Below are 16186 nucleotides of genomic sequence, written 5' to 3' on the forward strand. Positions count from 1 at the left end.
GGGGACGTGAACCGAATCCCGTTGCGATGTTATTATTCGTCGATGTCATTATGCAGCCTCTGCGTCTTTCTCAAGGGAGTACCGATAGTGATCGAGAAGGTGAGATAAATCAGGATTTCCGAAAAGCTTCCCTATCCTACGAGTGTCGTCCGTGTTTCTTCGCAGCTCTCATTCACGCGCTTGCCAGCTTTTAAATCGCGAAACGCGTAATGTGACAACGATCCTCCTCATTGCAACTTTTTGGCAGTGTTATCTCGTGGCGAAGAAATTACAGAATCTATTACAACGCTACAAAAGAGATGTACAAAGTCGAGTGCGCTGACTTGGATTAGCAGATGTTGCCAACAGATAATCATAGTGGTACTATAAAAAGAGATGGAGCGTTTATTACATTTTATGAGATGTAACGGATACGCATCATGAATTGGGGATTTTCGATTTGAATGCTGTTAGGACGTTTTAGTGGATCTAAATGAGTCCCTGCTTGTATCTTCTCCTTGTATTCTCTCTTTTGCCGTATCTCTTCTGGATATTAATGTTACCGGATCGACGTGCTATGTACACGGGAGCGTTACTTTAGTCGGGTAACGCTTACGTCGTGTCGCCCGCCTCGTGTTTCGATCTATAGCGGACGACGGCTACGCGTCGCAAGCCTCAGAGTGCTTTTATTTTACGTAACGGATTTTCCGATAAAGTATCGCGCTTCGACGTTCACTGTTCGGCTCCGTGTAAAATGTTATTCAGTTTGTAAATGTGTCTCCTGAGACGCGTCCCCGCTTTTCTTATGTGGAGGCACGATATATGCGCGTACAATCGGGATACGCATATATATTTCCATCATCAAGTGTTGAAGAACTGTCTGACGATCTCGATAATTTGACATTATGGGACTATATCTTGTTCTCGAGAAATACCGAAAAGAAACGATACGAGTAGAAATAATTTGTATCATTTTTCCATTATTGATTAATTAATTTGATCTATCTATTGTTAATTAATGGTGACTTAATTTCTATCATTTATATTTCGTTATTTAATTTATTTAAGCATTAGCATCGTGATGTAAGGGAACGTGGTGCAATATACTTTATTTGTATAGCATTCTTGTAAAAGAGAGGATTCCTTCTGAGTGGCACGGTAGCTTCAATAACTTGTATAAATAATTTCAATTAAAATATTTAACTTATTAGTGGTCGTTGCGGAAGTTGTTTCGCACTGAAAACAGAAAACAAATTGCGAATGAATCTTTCCACTGGAACTTGTGGAACTTCCTGTGCTATTTAATGCAGCTTCTTCTGCTGCGGTTGAGTATCTTAAATGAAGAAATGATGTGAAGAAAGGAGTATGGAAAATTGTAAAAATTTTGCGGTACAAAACCAATCGTTATGAAACTTGACACAAACTTAGTATGAGGTAAAATATGAAGAAATCTAACTAAAATCGACCGGCTAAATGAGTGGATCCTGGTGAAAAAGCAGAAAATGTGTCCAATGAATCGTGTGGCGGCAGTGCCATTTACTACTCATATAATCTAATTTTGGCAATAAAATAACGTTGTTCGTGAATAGCCCACTAAATAACAATTAGCACTTGTGTAAAATGCACAATTTTAAGAACATGTATGTATACTCTGTTGTCTGCGTGATGTATGTATGTATGAACTCGATGATGATTCGTTCAATATTGATGATTTTGAAGAATTCTTTAGTCAGGGAATGCACGTGGTTGATGATGAACCTGATATCGACGACGATGATCAAGTGATGCAAGTTGAAGATGGCGAAGGAGAAGAAGAGGCAGCAAAGGATACTGCTGAGGAAGATTCTGAAGATGAAGATGAAGATGCAGAAATGGACAGTGACAACAACATAGGAGACAAAGAAAACGGATAAAACTCGGCCAATAACTAATCGTACATTTTATGAAATTCTGTGAAGTACACACTCCTCATTCATGTAGTCGACAAAGCTGCAGTATTTGTGAGGAGCCATTCACGAACAATGTTATTTTATTGCCAAATTAGATTATATAAGTGGTAAATGGCACTGCCGCCACACGATTCATTGGACACATTTTCTGCTTTTTGACCAGGATCCACTCATTTAGTCAATCGATTTTAGTTAGATTTCTTCATATTTTACCTCATACTAAGTTTGTGTCAAGTTTCATAACGATTGGTTTTGTACCACAAAATTTTTACAATTTTCCATACTCCTTTAATAATTATGTGTGTATGTATGTATGTATTGGATTGTAACAAAAGTTCGTAACGTTATTTTAGTGAAATTTCAGACAAAAAAAAGACAAAATTATTTATATATATATATATATGCGTGTGTGTGTGTGAGAATTGCTTATGATGCAAATATCAATTATAATTATCGTTTCGACATTATTTATTTTTATTTAGTTGCGCAAGAGGAAAGCGAGTACTAGAGAAAGGAAGAAAGGAAGAAAGAGGGAGAAAGAGATAGACAACTTCCCTCGTAAAGCCACCCAAGTTTTGCTGCAAGTTCCGCTTTTCTTTCTAATTTCTTCGCGGGAAACGGCGGGGTTTAACTTTCCTTTATCGCAGTTGGAATTGCTGCAAATTTAGCTTGAATAAATTACGTCGCATTCAGCGTGACTTAAAGTATACAGACCGAGGAATTTTATTCCATTTATCAGGCGAAGATTTACAAGTTCGGGACGCGTAAATTCGAATCTCTGCTTGTTCTCTTAGACATCGTGCGGCAACCATTCTCGCGTTCGAATAAATAGTGAAAGGGATTAGAACTCGGTGCTTTTCGAAACCTGTCGCAAGTCGCGCTTTATTGAGCGATCCGCATATTTTATTAATTTCCGCAAATTGAAGCAGTACTCGACAATCATAATGCACGAGCGTTCTCGCAAGTTGAATTCAATCTTTAATAGCGTTTCCAGAATGTAACCGGGTCGATTCGTTTATAGGCGGTAGCTCGTTTTGCGCGGCGTTTCACCCTGCTCTATTTTACGGCGCATTTGAAACGGGAGTTGACTCGATTCACATGTTCGAGACCGCAGTAGCCCCTGGGTCCGGCGTACCACTGACGAACCAGAAGAAAGTTTTGCGATCCGCGAGGGTCCATCGCGATTCCGAAACGATTTTCCGACCTCTTGGTACTCCCCGATTCAATCTAACTTGGAGGATCGCGTTCCCCTGTAGATTCTTCGAATGGCCAATCGTGGGGGAGGAAAATCGTAAATCGGACAGCTCGCGTCCGATGGACGCCTGGACGAGGGATATTCCGCGATATTCCGTTCGCGATGCACGTCGTGAACGGAAATTGGGTGAGCGCATGCGACAATATCATATTTCAGAACAGCTGTTTCACAAGGGGTCATTGACGTTAATACATGGAGAATGCAGGAATCGACGGATGCGTGCTTAAATGTAGTGCTACTTTGAACCGTACAGGTCCCTTTCACAGAGCACTTACCTTGATCTCTCTCGATTTACTGAATATCGCAAGCGATGCCATAAATTTTATTTCTTTGACGTACAGAAGAAACGCGCATCTATCTGCTCAAAGTGAAATGACAACAAATAAAAATTAATATGCTCGACGACCAATATAATATTTTGAATATTTGTGTGTATTTGTAGAAGATCAAGATGTTTGAAAATTGTTTTATTGAGTTGACATTGAATAATAAAGATCTGGTTGTAACTTGATAACAAAACAGCTATCACTAAGTGCGATAAGAAATTATTGCTTGCGGATTTCGCATTATTACTGCAGGGAGGAATTGCTTTTTTCATTTGTTTTATATATAACGACACGTAAACATTATTAACAACGATAGGTTAGCAATATATGAATATGGTTTTTTATTGCAATCGATTTTCGCACCTCCATAATTTAGCGGTACGTGACAATAAGGCAAATCCGCAGGACCATGTGCGGAATAGCCGCGATCGAATGGCCAGCGTTAATGTAAAACCGTATTACTGTACGGTGAATAACGATCGCGCAACGCCGGTGATATTTTCTGATCTGTCAAAATTACGAAATATATCGCCAGCAATTAATAAGCAGATAACGCGAATCGCGCAATCGTTTATGGGAGAGAAAAGAGCGCGTCTCTCCGTTCCCCATGCCCTAAATGGATACATACGTGTAAAGCGGTAACAATATGTTTCGCGAGCATTTTTGCTAGTAGCGTGATTGAAATTGGCATTCGCGTGAAATTTTCATAACAGAGTTAGGAAGATGTTTCTTCCCTGCAATATTCTTTTTTTTATTTTTATTGGTTTATATACTTTATATTATAATATTATTCCTTGTGTCCATTCCGCTCCCGATATTGTCGGCGGTCTTATATTCTTATGAGTACTCGTATACGCATGGGAGGGTTCGTATTTATTACCATATGTTTCGAAATCGCTTGAGGAGAGTTTGATCCCAGCTCTCCATTTTCGAGCCCTTACGAAACCCTCCAGCCATCCCCTATTGTGTACTCCTGTTCTCTCTTTTCCTATCTTTGGACTCTGTATATATTTCGTTGCTGTTTATCAAGTTCGCGCGCGAGTGCACGGGGGTGCAAAATATTGCGGCGAATATAGGCCGGCCCTCTTTGTCATCTGCCGTTGATTTGCGAGCGTGTAAATTTTCTTCGCGACGTGACGTTTTAATTGGAAAGCGAATTAATAATGTTGCTATAGATATCACCACGTTATAATCAAGGTGTAACGCGATTGATAAACGGGCAACTGCAGAGACCACAATCGAAATATTGACAAACGTTTATCTAGATAAATGTGTCTCCAAAAATCAGTTTTGTATTTATTATTACAAGTTGAATACCGAGTGCATTTTTATTTCGGAAAGATAGTCATGAATGTCTTGGTATCAGAATTTTGTCACAAGCCGTGATTTCAGTAAATTAATGGAATCAATTATCGAGTCGAACGTTTCGGGTGCATCGCGATACATTTTGCATGCGTATCATCGCTTGTTGACGATGTGCGATAAGTGAACATAAACAAATGTTGCATTTCATGTGTGTCGCGCAAACATGTTTCCACGTGTGAACAAACCATATCTAACATCTCCGGTATGATTGATGGATCGTGTGTACATCAATCGTTCTACGATGAAAAATATCGACTCGAATGCGATGAAAGATACATTCTGACATTGATACGTTGTATCGAGTAATATTAAAATAGCTGTGTCATCGACAGTGACCAAGCATTTATTTCTGAACGTACGTTAGTATGTAATCACGCTTTCTTTTTAAACAAAATGTAATAGCGATTTTTAATTATTACATAAAACTTCAAATGTCTTTTACATAAAATTGAAGATTTCGATTCATTAAGATTCATTTCATAACTTTATAACATTTCTCTGTTCTTTTACTATTAATTCTACGTGACATATCTTTTAAGTAAACGTAACGACGTATAAATTTTACATTTATCTGAAAACGATTTCGATAGAAATGATTATTCTATTTTACGCAGCCCAAAAGTAGAATTCATAATACTTTAAACTGGACATTTGGTGTCACGTACGCCGGATGTAATCACGTCTGAATATAATCATGAACTATTGATTACATATTAGGGACATATATGTAACTGAGATATGTTGCATAACATGTACACGTGCCAATAGGATGTGGGTGACGTTTCATGACAACCCTTTCCAGACGCAATGAGCGTGACATCATCTGCAAGACGTATCCAGTCGGGTGTCAGGTGGTATTAATCAGAACCCACTGGCCGCAAGCACTCGAGACGTATCGCAAGCCGACGTTGCTTAGGGCGGTTTTATTTATCGAGTTATTCCACCGTGAGAGCAGGCGAGGCGTTTCCCACGGGATGGACGAACGCGAGATGCAACGAGCATTTTCGATATTCTTCTCTCATGTCCGCGCTATAAGACCGATATAGATCAATCAAGTGGACGGTTCAATTATATGGATTATATTTGTATTCTTTTTTAACTTTATATTGTATTTTAATCATATATATTATAATAAGAATATAATTGATGAAATTTCTTTCTCTTTAGTAGGATATACATATTTTTCTACGCATTCTCTTTTAATTAAAATTTTAGGAATATACGTGAACTCGATGCAAATCGCAGTGAAATAAAGCAAAATCAGCATCGAATTCCACGAGTGCTACTCCATGACGGACCTTTGCGCTCATACGAGATCTCCGCTCGATCTAGATTGAATTTTAAGGAACCTCGGGCGAGTATTCAAACAAATCTTCGCCTCCGCATCGCGATTGAAATTCCCGCTTATAAATCTCTCTTTTTCGTGTGCAGTGCACCCTGTAAAACCGTGAGCTCCATCTAATTGGGTCACATTGGTGCGCACTTTACCGCCACTCTTTAATAATTCTGATTTCCTCTCTCTCTTTCTCTCTCTCTCTCCCGTCCTCTCTTTAGTCGACAGAGCAAAAGCCGAAAATGCGGCTAACGCCTGTGCACGATTGCGCAACGTGGGGCTGCGTAGGTGTTCGCGCTACCGCAGTTAGATGCATTCCGGACGTGTACAACGAGGCCGGGATGAAATCGCGACGATTTATAACACCAACACCGACGTGCTATCTTGCCACGTCCAGCCGCCGTGCGCTCTTTCGCTCGCGAGAGAGTGGCTCTCCTACGGCATAACATCGGTGATGTCGGCTCGCGCGCATCACCGATGCAATAAACGACGTTTTTTGGCGAGGACAACTTTTTCGCGCTTGTAAAGAATGGCCAAACCGACTGCACGATAAACAAAATTATTTTCTTTCACATGTTCATTCGTCGCGCCCCCGCAGAGCTCAATGAAGAAGCCGCAAAATCGCGCTCGCCGACGTTATATCGGATGACATCAGTTCATATCCGCCTTGTCAATTTCCGCTGTTTTCTGCTTTTTCAGGGCAATCTCGTGCTAATTTCCTTTTCAAGCTTTCTTTTGCTTGCTCTTACTTGCGCGGGCGGAGTGAAACGTCTCGCGGCGACCTTAAAACTTCGATATTGCATTTTGTGAGCAATATGCTTCTTTGTCATCAATTCTTTAAGAACCGGTGGGATTCATAAATTTCGTTCCGCGCCGCCAACGCGCCTCGTAAAGTTGCATGTTTTCTGCATCTATTGCTAAAACGCTCGGAGCGTATGCGGCACGAACTCGCCCGCCGATATTATCCGCTCGTGCGCTCGCGCATAAAACTTCCAACGGCGCATTAATCGTAATTCCATCGTGACGCTTTTGCATAATGGCCGTAATTGGATCTCAAAGAACTCGTTCTGCAAAATCCTTCGTATCCTCGCGGTATCTGAATAATCGTGGACTAATCGTACGCTGAATATGCCGGTCGCATAGTTTTTATTAAGATCGCGAATGTTTTTTTGAATGTAACGGTTATAAATAAATAAACTTGTGCAGATCACGAGAAATCGATGAAGACGAATTGTAAATGTGTCTGCGCGTTACATGTCTGAAGGTTACTCGTTTATCATATTTACGATTCACTCGATTGATTTAAACATGACAGTGCATAACGTATTACCATGAAATATTATTATATATTATCTGTTTCTTTCCTGAAAAGAGAAATCTCTATGCGTTCTACTGCTTTCTGTACTTTCTTTAATCTTATAAACATACATCTCTGTTCCTGTTATTGCTGCCTATCTTAAATGCTGCGCGTTTAATGGAATCAAAAACCCATTTTTATCTCATTTTCCCATGTTCGTGAGGATGTTAATGGTAAAGATCGTCGAACTCATGGCCGCTGACGCGAGCATGCAACACGCGAGACTCGATCAGAAACGCGGAGGATACGTACGTATATAGACAGGCACGCGATCATCCTAAAGTTAATTAGATGCCTGCCTGTCTATACTCGCAACCGACATCGAATTGCCCATTCGCCACTTTGCGAACTCTGATATAATTGCCAGGAAAAAACCCTCAAACAAACCTTCACTCGATCCGATGGATGCCTTTTACCAAAGAAATTGACAAACAGTCAAACAAAGCTATTGAGCTACACGTTGTACTTCGACAAAGGTTTGCAATATTTTTTCCACGCCTTGGATTTTTCACGCAAGCTGTTCGCGCGATACCACTTTCGATATAATAAATGCATAAGAATCAAGTTAAAAGCGAGTAACGCCGAGAATTGTGCCATTGCGCATTGAATATTTTCCTCTGGCGTATTAGAGAGATCGGACTACGAGCTAGCTGGGAGTTCTAGAGGCGCGTTGGTGGTCGTTCTCTCAAGGCGAATGCGAAAAGTTACAAACGTTATCCATGTTGCGCGCTTCGAAAGCTCACCCTGGGGGTAAAGACACTTATTTGATAAAAGTTTCAAAACGTCGAACAACCATAGTCGATTCTTTCCTCCGTTTCCCGTGTCCCGGTTTTATTCCCTTCCGGTTATGTTCCTCGCGCGTGGAATTAATCAAAGTCCGCATAAATCCTACCAAACCACTTAATAGCAGCTTAGGCAAGAGAAATGTATTCCTTCCGAATGTAATTCTCCTTTCTTGCCCGTACACGGAGATGCGCTGTTTCACAGCGAGATTGACCTTCGTATCGTTGATGCCGTTTCATCGAGAGTCAATAGATCGCTATCAACTGAGGCGATACTGAATGCACGTGAATTGCAGTAATTACAATTTAAACAGCAGCCTCGTTTTAAGCTTTCAGCGATTCTCGCTGATAACACAGACGCTGATTCACGATTCGATACAGATTCTAATCGTCTTCGTTCCGGATTTTCACGATGGGATTCGCATAGAATTTTCTTTCGCGGAAAATTTCACCCGGCGGCGGCACACGTGTCTGCGTTTCACCGCGCCGAGAGAGGGAAAGTGAAAAGTTACGAACGAGATACCCTCGACAAGCAGAATCTTGCTGGTGGATGCCGGCGAGCCGCGCGTACGCGGCGGATGAATAGAGTTCCTGGAGGTCCAACGAGGAGATCGATGGAGCCACGTCCAATCTGTCGGTGCGCCCGAGCTACTTCCCGCGCGTGCATTCCCGCACACTATTTTCGACTCCGCAACCCTGTTGCGGAGTATTCCGCTCGCACGTCCAAACCCGGACGATAAGTTTTGCCCTGCACCAATCTCCCGGCTTGGGAAACCAGCGCACCAGCCCGGTAGCGTTTCACCGCGCGCGCTACCATAAGTAACGAGACGTTATCCCGGAAATGGTTCCGTTCCGTCTTGCCTTGCCCGCGAACGGAACCGAGTCCGACTTCGTCCCGGTTTTCAGTGGCCCTTCAAAACTTTGTCGAAACGCTAGATCTTCATCGGGTACAGGGTGAGCAGACAGCGGCGAATGTTAGGAGTTTAAGTAACGCGCGGCTGTTATTTTTACGGTAGCTCGTACCTTAACCGCGACCGCAGGATGAGAGCGACTGCGGTATTCCCGTTGCGGAACGGTTCACCGCAGCTCTTTGTCCCGAATTGGTCGAACACGGACAAGGCTGGCTGGATCGTACGTATATACATTCGTGCCTTCCGTAAAACGTAAGCGCCTGGTGTTTTCTCTCGTTTTCTGGTATCGTTTAACTGTGATATTTTTTTTAAAGTTTTATTTTTAAAAGTTTCTGGAATGCCAAAGTTATATTTATTTTGTTTAATTCTGTGGCTGCGAACGAGTGATCGCACATATCGCATCGATTGAGAAGTATTACTAATTGCAATATACATGCGCGTATGAAGTATTTAAATCTGTAGAAAAGTCTAATTTAAAGAAATTATGACATAATTTTAATGTTATATTTTTGAAGTACCTATGTATATATATAAGTATGAGCTTTTCATCTGGAATGAATAATTCAGTTGCACTTACCTGAATGATTATGTCGTTCGATACGATCGATACGCTCATTGTCTGGGCAATTTCTGAAAGCGGGTCATTATCGGAATGAGGTATATAATGCAACAAGTTGAATTCTTGTAAAATGCATACCGTATATTTCATAATTTCGCTTTCTTTGCGAAAAAAACATTAGATTTGATTTAATTTTATGTATTATAACATGTGATCTCTCTCGCTCTCTCGCTCTCTCTTTCTGATTCTCTCATGGCGTGGAGATTTGGTTGGCTGCATGAAAGCAAGCATACTTTTATCTGTACGCAACGTACATTCAATTGTTGCCCTACAACAAGTCATGATCGAAATTTCGTCGTGCGGGATAATATATGATATAAAACACGAGTGAAATTTATAATTTCATCACTACATGAAATACATTTCACGTGAAATATTTTAATTATCAGCTAAAGACAACATCTGAATGTATGCTGCGACGAATGAAACCAATGTTAATAAACAATCACAGTCAGCTCAATGCCTATTTTAATCGTGGCATTTTTCGTTAGAATTTTTCATTGAAAATTTTATTGCCAATCAATCTAATTTATGGCAGCATACGGCTTGCGCTCGATATGTGTATGTTAACACACATTGTCATTAATTATAATTATTAATTCGTCAATCAGTTGAAACAACCAGGAAATATTCGACAAAGTTTTGTATCAAGACAGTGATGATGTTTTTTTCTTTCGGATATCGGCGCTTTTAGATTACAAAATAATATTATTGGACGAAATGACAAGCTCATGACTGTTAATTGGGAAATTTGTGAATTGCGTGCGAATTCTCGCGGCCGCTCTCCGCGCTAAAAACGCCTGGGTGGACGTGGAAAATTGTGAAATATAATAGTGCGAATGGTGATGGATGGAGGCCGAATCGAACGGCGCAATTTGTCTCGATTATCACAGCCATAGCGATACGCGATAGCAGCCACTCCAATAGCTTTACCAGTTCACGCTTCGAATCTTTATTGTTTACTCGGTTATTGGTTATCTCGATATACAGATTTATGTTGCTACTGTACTTTGACCGTGCATTTTTAGCCGCGGGAGCGAAACACCGGGACAACTGGGTAGGCTAATAATCTAATGTGCACGCCGCACATGCATCGATCGACATTGACAACGTCGTCGTGTCATTTCACCGTGATCGGATAAATTGCTTCATGAGGATACACTTGTGAGCAGCATGTTGCACTCCGGATAATCTGATCGACACACGCGTCGCAAGAATATTCAAGTCGACGGAACTCGCTACTCTGTACATGGAATCGCAGCAAGGAGTCTCACTAAAAACAGTCCAAGCACATTAGATAAGGTCTGTCGCTCATGAATGATGATACAAAATAATACGATGATGATGATCCCAACATGATGAGCACGCGCGTAATAAAACGCTCCCAATCGATCGCGGATGACTCGATCGAGACGTTAATCGGTCGTGGACCGTGCAACTTGAAAAATTGAGCTACCGCTCAAACCCAGAGTAAAATCGCGCTCGATAACGGCTGACGGAGAGTGTTCTTTCGCGACATAGGCGGTTCTCGAGCTGTGTCGCCTTCGCGGGATAACGTTCCAGACTAACGCAACCAACCGTCTCTGTCCCGCCTGCGTCTGCTGTGTCAACGCAATACGTTAACGTAACACACTCCCTCTTTGGCCCTCGTGTCCGAACCACTCCCATCGTGATGATAGAAAACGCCCGCGCTATGGTGGTGTGCGAAGTGGTAGCGCGGCGCGTTGGGGCACAAGTCTCTTTCCTGTCACTTCGGTCACGGTTGCCTCGCCGATTCGAAGCCCTCGTGGAACCTGAGAAAGCCTGTCGAGTCTTCATCTGAGCACGTGGCCCGACCGAGCCAGAACGGCGGCCAAGAAGAACAGTGACGAGCTGGCGACATTAGCTCGGGCGTCCCGTGCGCCACTATGATGTAGCTCGGCTAAACTTTCTCCTGAAACAGCGTTAGATACACTCACAAGGAAACGCTCGCGATTTTCTTGGTTCCTCTCCCAACATCCGTCACCATCCGGCCACTACCGACGGCACAACGTTGAAGTAACGATAGTCGAGATAAAAGCCGCGCGTTTGTCAGTTGCTCATGCATTGCGAAATTGACATATTATAATTGAAATTTCGAATACGAATAATTGAATATAATTGAAATTTCGTTAAGATTTTATCATCGATTTTGTGTTTGCAAAATGTCTGGTATCAGATACAATGGAACACGTGTGAAATAAAGCGTCTTCTGGATTGAGTTGCTTCGCGACTCCGTGCATCCGGAGCATATCGAGATTGGTGACAGATAGTCACGAAAGTTTCTCTATCGCGCGACCTCACGATCAAGTTCGCGTGCATGTCGTTCGGCAGGTGTCAGTTGTATGTATAATGCAAGCTTTGAGCGACGTGATACAAATATCAGGAAACATTCTGCGTAATTCGATTTCGACTGTTGCGAACGTGCCGGGTGTGTGTATTAGTTGCGCGGAAAATGATCGAGGTGACATTTGTGCTTGCGAGAGTTATCGTGTACACAGGGGACCTCGAATTCCGCGATGTACATAATTCCAAGTTTAGGACATAGACACGATCGTAAATTGCGTAAAGAACGTTTGGATCGGTAGATGATTCGATTCGGTTGTCGAGTGTAATTTTCTGTCATTTCTGCCAGATATTTTTCAGTAACAAGAAAATGATGAACAAGACGAAATCGTTTTTCGAATTTCGATAAAAAGTTTTATCTGCCCTATTTCTATTTCTGTTATGCGTCTATAATTTTTAAGAAATGTTTAAACTGTGTGTATGATTTTTCCTCTTGAAGCGTTCAATAAAAAAGAGAAGAGATATAGACATCGTAATGGGGTTCGAAGGATACAATAAAAGCCCAATGGGGCTTAGTCTGGAAATGATAATGCGTAAGAGCCAACATCAAAGCTTACCGCTCAAAGTTTCTCCGTGAAGTTAGAAAATGCGAATTGCGCATTCAGCTCTGTCGTGAGTTCCTGCGCGAGAGCGTTTTAAGGAGATCCTTTACGACAAGTTCCACGATCCCCGAGTTTTCTCGCAGGAGTCAAATACTGAGGGACTTTTAGGCGTGCATCCGCAAATACACTTCAAGATAAATATTAAACGCTTCAAGAGTACGTACTTTAGTAATAAATAGCCGAGTCTGCAGTTGCCGTACGGAGAAGTTATATAACGTTTCGTTCGCAGTTCTCGTAATGAAGCGAGCGCGAATATTACGTGCCGATGAATTACTCAAACTCGCAACACGGTTTTCCGTAATAATAATTGTTGCCGGCCCGTTCACCGTGTAATTGTTTCCGATAGCTATCAAATTGTTTTCGACAAACTTTTGTAGCATATCCCGATCTACTGGATACTATTTTTGAAACAGATTTTACGTTCAGATTGATTAAAGCACTCGTATAGATAAAAGAGATAAAATAATAGTTCCAACGATGTTAACGAACTATTGTGAAAATCACATTGTCAATTTCGTGTATTACATTGACAAATAGCAGAGCAATCATAAACGCCGGGAAATATAAAAATATCCTCACCGTTTAGAACGTGCACGTGAATCGTGGCGGGTTGTTCCGGCATGGTAGTGAGCTGGCACGTGTAATTTCCGCTATCCATAGGTCCGACCTTAGCTATGCTGAGAGTCGAATTGGCCCCCTCTTCCATTAGGTCCGTTTTCACACTGCACATGCACACGATATTGAAATTTTAATGGCTCGGAAATTCATCGACGTGGATTTCTCTCACGCACTATTCCACATTGCGTTATACAATTCGCTATCACTTGCCTACGCGCGTGTCTAAAAGTAACTTGACTATATGCATCCTCTCGCTATTAGCACCATAAAAGTTCACATATACGAAAGTTTTACTTCAACCTTCTATTCCTACAGTTTCAATTCTTATTTCAGACGTATCAATTCGTTTTATTGTAAAAAGATATTTTGTGCTGTCAAATTGCAGGTCTCCGGTAATTTGTGGATCAATACACGGACGTCATGGCTGAGAACGTGTTGATTACACGAAATTTTTACCGAGACTACATATTTCAAGCAAAGTTGCCAACGTGAAATCGTGCACCCTTCACTGACGGTTACGACGGGGAAGAGAATCTCCTGGGGCTAACGAGAACTCGTCAATTTAACCGTTTCTTCTGTCCCTGCACCTCGCTACTTTGTCCTAACTAATCGCCGGCGCTCCATCACTGTGTGAGTCGTTTCTTCTCTTTCACTCTTTCTTTACCTTTCCCCTTTTTATCTCCTCTCAACTCGTATACTTGCGCTCCACATTTTTATGCCAATTTTCTTGCATGACAGAAGATAAGTTAATTGCAAATCGAGCTTAAATTACAAATTGTTATAAGAATAATTTTACTTAATAAATAATAAAGTGAATAATGAGCTCTAATAATTACAAGATAGTAATATTATAATATTAAAAGTTAGAACAAGCAACAATATTTCAATATATTTTTATATCGAGTCTTTCTTTCCTTTCTTACTGTCGAATCGGATATTTTGCATATATAATTTGCGAATTTATTTCTTACGTTACAATGCATCATTTAAAAAAGAATTCATCTTATTGGAGAATGCACGTTGATTTTCCTCTTGCACGCGACGAAACGAAATATAAAATATGAAATAATTTGTAAAATGCGAAATTTTCATATTTGACGAGATTCTTCAACGATATTTCATGTCAATACAATCTCACCGAGCGTATCCCTACGCATATCTCTTATATTATTTCTTTTCGCATCGAGATGGAAATGCCGCGAATTCGACATACATATATGTCGGACATGCGGCACATATATGTCGGACTTACAGACACCGCTGAATGCGAAGCGGCTGCCATAACGACTGTTGTCTTTGGCGAAATCGCATTTCGACGTGAAAAGAAGACGCGAGGAATGCAATGCGAGCTCGTCCATGTGCGCTAATTGCGGACGAAAGTGCCCGGCTTTTCGAGGAAGAAAAGTTTTACCCGGTGCAATTACATGCTGCAAGAACGTCTGGCGAAAAATTGCTTTCGCGTTTCTATTTTCACGTGAAAGCGGCGGAAGAAAGGCAAAGCGCCGTTCGAGCGAGCGTTTTCAGCGACGAGCAGGGGTTGCGAACGGGGCACGTCGCGGTAGACTGGCGAAATACTGAGAGATGGTGTAGACACGGCTAATAATAATTCGGTCCTGTAATATTACGAAAATAATTATGTACTCCGCAAAAAGTGCAATGCAATTACACCGACATCCGGACTAAAACAAATACGGGCGACGAAATCCGGATTATAAAATTTATATGTAATCTCCTTCACGGTTCTACGCGTGGTTACTGGTTCGTTCTTTTAAACAGTTGACAGCTGGACTGACAAACATTCGTCCGGCAAATATTGTATTTCGCGGCAGAAATTTTTAGCGACGTCTCCTTTCAGCGTTCTGTACGCGACAGGCGCGACCACGCGGAACAAAAGGGGTGTGCTTTTATGGCGACATATGCCGGACCCTCCTGCACGTATTGTCGTCGTATCCGTGCGTCTCGCGGCAACGATATGGGCTCTTCAAGTGTTATTTGATACCGACGAAGGGATACTTCGTCCCTTTACGCTTCTCCCCAACGGCTGCTTGCGGTCCAGCCGTTCCGAACAACTGCACTCAAGACATTTAACGAATGATATTTTTTCTCCCGTGAGATCCATCGCTATCCAATGCTATCTGCGGTATCCTGTTATGTCAATTTATATGGGTCTGCAAATAACGTTAGGGCAAAAGGACGACGAAATGCACGGTGGGTTAAACCGGCGGTTTAACGTTTGTCAAAGGGATTCCGAAGATCCGAGATTCACGCTCTCATAACTGTTTTGCTTAATTAGCGACTGCGACCACCCGGGATTTTGCACACCACATGGATGCATGGTTGCAGTTTCCTCGACGCGATATCACGCGTATTCGCGATTAGCTGTTTAGCAGTCGCGGTTGCTCCTGCGCTACATGACAGTTAACGTGATCCCACGGGATGAGACAAATCAGCTCTTTTACAACCGCTTCTCTATCTTGGCAATCTTTCGCGCACAGAAGAGAACGCCCTTATTTATGCCGGATTGCGCGTCGCTAGAGGATGGGAGCTCGCCGTGACCGAAAGAGGGTTTGAATCGCGCCAGGCAAGCGAGACTTTAATCGAAAAAGTTCCTCCATCGCAATTTGTCACGTTCGTTACGTCCGGCCGGTTGAGCGCCGGCGATCGTTCGTTCATCCGCGATGTCGAGCGTCCACGCCTGCATCCAGCGAGCGTAGATCTTTCGCTGA

At 42.0% G+C, this 16186-nt stretch overlaps 1 protein-coding gene across 3 annotated transcripts in view; it reads right to left on the reverse strand.

Annotated features, from left to right (window-relative positions):
* Positions 1 to 9936: 9936 nt before the first annotated feature.
* LOC105282513 (limbic system-associated membrane protein) overlaps positions 9937 to 16186 on the reverse strand; it is a 111438-nt gene continuing 105188 nt past the window's right edge. For 2 of the 3 annotated variants that reach the window (XM_011344508.3, XM_011344511.3), the window contains 2 exons: positions 13422 to 13564; positions 9937 to 11809 (listed from right to left, as the gene is read on the reverse strand). In XM_011344508.3, the coding sequence (XP_011342810.1) occupies positions 11691 to 11809; positions 13422 to 13564 (262 nt within the window). In that variant the 3' untranslated portion in view covers positions 9937 to 11690. The remainder of the gene's footprint in view (positions 11810 to 13421; positions 13565 to 16186) is intronic. The other variant, XM_011344509.3, reaches the window with a different exon arrangement.

This window comes from Ooceraea biroi, chromosome 4 (genome assembly GCF_003672135.1).
Source record: "Ooceraea biroi isolate clonal line C1 chromosome 4, Obir_v5.4, whole genome shotgun sequence".
NCBI classification, from domain to species: Eukaryota; Metazoa; Arthropoda; class Insecta; order Hymenoptera; family Formicidae; genus Ooceraea; species Ooceraea biroi.